General features: G+C 30.6%; 1 protein-coding gene across 2 annotated transcripts in view; it reads left to right on the top strand.

Moving 5' to 3' along the window:
• The window catches only part of LOC113464389 (mitogen-activated protein kinase kinase kinase 7-like), a 3,761-nt gene extending 903 nt beyond the window's left edge, over window positions 1-2,858 (top strand). The window contains exons 1-2 of one of the 2 annotated variants that reach the window (XM_026813834.1): window positions 1,446-1,758; window positions 2,334-2,712. In XM_026813834.1, the coding sequence (XP_026669635.1) occupies window positions 1,685-1,758; window positions 2,334-2,697 (438 nt within the window). In that variant the 5' untranslated portion in view covers window positions 1,446-1,684 and the 3' untranslated portion in view covers window positions 2,698-2,712. Of the gene's footprint in view, window positions 1-1,445; window positions 1,759-2,333 lie in introns of those variants that run through there. The other variant, XM_026813835.1, reaches the window with a different exon arrangement.
• The last annotated feature ends 1,438 nt before the right edge of the window (window positions 2,859-4,296 follow it).

Here is a 4,296-nt window from a genome sequence, read left to right as displayed (position 1 = left end):
TTATACTAAACAACTTAATTTTCTGTGGGATGTTAGAAAACTGTTTGATCTTTTGTGTTGTTTTTATTTGAGATCTTTTTTATGATCTCTAATAAAAATTTGAGATATCCTGTTTGTAGATTTAATTAAATTACACGCATGTATAAAGTTTCATAAATCGGTTATAGCTCGGAGCAGTTAAGAATTTTTCCAAGATTTTATTTACAACTGAGTTAAATTGACGAATTTTTACGTTTCAATATCGTCTAATTTTTTTATGCTTACACCGATTTTTATGAAACTTTGTACATGGATATAACTTAGTGAGATCTACAAATGGACTGACTCAAACTTTTATTGGAAATCCTAATAAAAAAATTTAAAAATCATGCTCTTTTCTTTTTTCTTCAAGTTTCTAACGAATAGCAGTATTTTTTTTCAATTTTTTGTTACATATTGTGTAATAAATCAGGCCGCTTAGCATCCTAAAAAAATGATGTTGTTTGATCCCATATTAAAAATGTTATTCTATTTTGCACTGGACATTAATGTGAGTGGATGTTTATCATTCTATCACGCAAAAACTATTGAGACACAGATGGAGTCGAAATTCTATACGCACATTCGTATTCTCATGCCTGATCGACGCGTAAACATATTTACGTACAGACATTTGTATAATTAATCATTTATTTATTATTTGTTTTAACAATTAATTCGTTATTAAAAAATTACATTTCTCAAAATGTGATTTTACAAAGAAAATTACGAGGAAAATGTACTGTATGTGAAAATTGTATTTCTAACGCTTTTGTTGCTAAAAAATAGAGAACATTGAGTACAAATTACATAAGAGCATAGGAATATACTAATTTCTTACTTTACAATCTTTTCTATAGAATCTATTTGTGCAATCACATTTTAAGAAAAATTTTTTAGGACTATTATTATTTATGTGGTCTCTTCAGCTTATCGTAATATTTTATAAAAATCAGTAGACTTCTTAAAAAAAATCTCGGAAAAATATTTACTGCCAAATATTAAATATTATACTTCCAAATACAGGCTGATTTACCAAAATATAGACATCTAAATATCTCTTTGATTTACGATGATAGGTAAAATTCTTTTTATGTTATGCAAATGGTAATCAAAATGAAAAGTTGAATATTTTACAAGACCTTTTCTTTTCTCAACATCATTTTATTCTACATTTTTAACGTCACTAATATTTTTCTCTTGTAAATGTATATTTCTTCTTTTGGTATATTATAGTTGACATTGAAACGCATAAAAACATTTTAGTGATATGACTTAAACGTGACTTCTGAGTCACAAAATTTTTATTTTGAAATTAAATATAACATTCATTTACACCAATGTCACTGATTTTTAACAGTGACGAGTGGGAAGTTGCTAAAAATTATAACGATGGCTCAGAAAAGAACATGTGCAATGCATTCATCTTTGATGCCATTTACATTGTATACAAAATAATCTTCCTGTCATCGCAAATGAAGGAGATACTTAGATGGCTACATTTCGGTGAACCGCTCTGTACTGACTTTAGATGCAAAGGGAGAAATGTCGTGGGTGAAGCCGCGACAGGGAACGCTGGTCAATAATACTATAGTATGCTTATGTGTAATACTTTATTTCAGTTTTACATTGCAATCCCCAGCCAAGGTACACAGCAGGTCATGCGATGAGCTGGGCATTACAATGTGCACGTGGCGTCGCATACCTCCATAATATGAAACCCAAACCTTTGATCCACAGGTAAAATAAAATATATTTTTCCAAAGAAAATACAGTAAAGAGCAAAATTGAACCAATACTTTTTAGAACTAAATAATTTTTCTCAAGTTGAACGAAAGAATCTGAATTTTTTTAAATAACTAGATGGATTAGTTTACTATGTGATGTGTGAAGAGAATTTCAAAAAAATTAAAATTAGTAGGAATTGTAAAGAAAAAAGTGAAGGTTGTTTTTCAACTTTTTTATTTGGGCTTGTAATGACAATTTGAACAACATCGAAATTGGTTATGAGTTATAACTAAGTAAAGGTGATGAAAATTGCAATTTTTTCGATTTTTGGCTTAAAATCTACATGTTTCGACGCTTGTCGTTTCCTTCGGCGCCAACGGATTTCGATGAAGTTTTCAGCATGTACCTATCTTATACAAATGTTCGAAATTTGTTGTTCAAATTTTTATTGCAAGCGCAGATGAAAAAGTTGAAAATAGCGATCTCTACATTTTTTTACACAACTTTTAATAAAAACTCCTATTATTTGATCCGATTTTAAAAAGTTATTCAGTTTTAAATCCATTAATTCCATTCTCTTTTTACAGAGACTTAAAACCACCGAATTTGTTATTAGTAATGGGTGGACACACCCTAAAAATTTGTGATTTCGGTACAGCTTGCGATCTGAATACCTACATGACTAACAATAAGGGGTCTGCTGCGTGGATGGCCCCGGAGGTATTTGAAGGTTCCAGGTACACGGAAAAATGTGATGTGTTTAGTTGGGGTGTCATTTTATGGGAGATATTATCGAGGAAGAAACCTTTTGATGAGATCGGTGGATCAGCCTACAGAATAATGTGGGCAGTGCACGTTGGGCAAAGACCCCCTTTAATAGAAGGTTGTCCAAAGCCAATTGAAGATCTCATGACCAGGTATCTACTAATTTCAATAATTATTATTTACTAGAGGTGCGCGAAAATCCGAAAATGTCGGGTCGGATCAGGACAAGAATTTTTCTCGGGATTCTCGAAAAGATCCGGGAGGTGCACGTATGTTTTATTTCAAATATTCGTACAAAAAGGCTAATTATTACTTTTTGGTATATTATTTCTACCTCACTTACCAATCAATAGCTCTCTAAGAAGAAGAAATTAGAATAAGTGAATAAATTTTATATTCTGATCTTCGAGAATGCGTAAAATATCGAAAATCTCACATGACGATTAATTTTGTTGAGTCTCGTAACGATAATTAATTCTTCGAAATTTTTAGAAATTCCTAACATTTTGGAGAATTTTCAGGAATCCTGAATGTTTTCGAGAATTTCCATACAATAGAGAAACCCGAACATACTCGAGAATCGCGAACAGTTTAGAAACTTTCGGGAATCCCGAAATTTTCGAGAACCCATACCGTTCTGATTCGTCTCGATCATCGCGTTCTAGGTCTTTTGGGTTCTCGCTATTATATACATAAACTATTATTAATAAATCACGTTACAATGAATTCAGTTCTATATTTCTTTTTTTATTTATAAAGTAATAAAATGTATTAGGTCAGTGCAAAAGTTTGTATCCGATTTTTAGAAATGAGTCAGATCTCACGTACTTCGATTAAGATATTTGTTTTAACATAATGTTACAAATCTATCGAAAGATATGTAGAGTGCGGAGTTATATAATTTTATATTATATATGCGGAGTATAATATAAAATAAAACTTGAAGGGTATCAACTTAAGAAATTATATTTAGTAAGAATATTTAGTAGTAAAATTAAGAATTAATCAAAAATAAATTCAATAACTCTCTTCGTAGATACTTTCAGTCTCTACAAATTTAAACACCTGTTTTCAAAAATTTTCCCTAGCAGTATACTAAATCTGATCAATTCTGTTATCGGTAGACTCACTTAATACTTTAAACATCATGCTATGCATTTTGCTGTTGATACTTTATTATGCTCTGGCGTCACTACATATATTTTTTACATATATTTTTTAGGTCTTTACACATTCAATTTTGAATCGCTATAAATGCATAATATCCTAATCAATGTACTCACAAGTTTTGGTCACTGTTAATTTAAGTCAATTTGTGCATTCTGTGGATTCATATCACATTGTAGATTCTGAATATGAAGAAAGGAAAATTCATTTTTATGTTATACGAGTTTCGAAAGCACCTGAGTGTTGGAATTGTAACAAAAAACATTCTGTTCGTACATTCGGACTGTGTTCTTGTGCTCTCCAAGCAGTAAAAAATGATTTGTTCAATATAAACATGATGATTTTTACCTGGGCGATCAACATTCGATCTGACCGATCTTTCAGTTTCTATGAAAAAGAAATGCACCAGCTTGTAAAAATAAAAGTACAAAGCAGGGATGATTCCATAAAGAACTTTTACTATAAAATGTGAATGAAATAATATTTTATTTCAAGTGAGACACAAAGTTTTGCACTGGTCCAACATACGTAAAGTAAGGATATAATTTATCTGAGCTTCCTGAAATTAACTATATAGTACTATATTTGCCTTGCAGGGTTGTAGGTTTTTTAATTGCC

Source organism: Ceratina calcarata, unplaced genomic scaffold, assembly GCF_001652005.2.
Source record: "Ceratina calcarata isolate Rehan_Ccalc_2016 unplaced genomic scaffold, ASM165200v1 scaffold351.2, whole genome shotgun sequence".
NCBI lineage: Eukaryota > Metazoa > Arthropoda > Insecta > Hymenoptera > Apidae > Ceratina > Ceratina calcarata.
The sequence above is the reverse complement of the archived record's forward strand: the minus strand, read 5'-3'. Positions and strand labels throughout refer to the sequence as shown.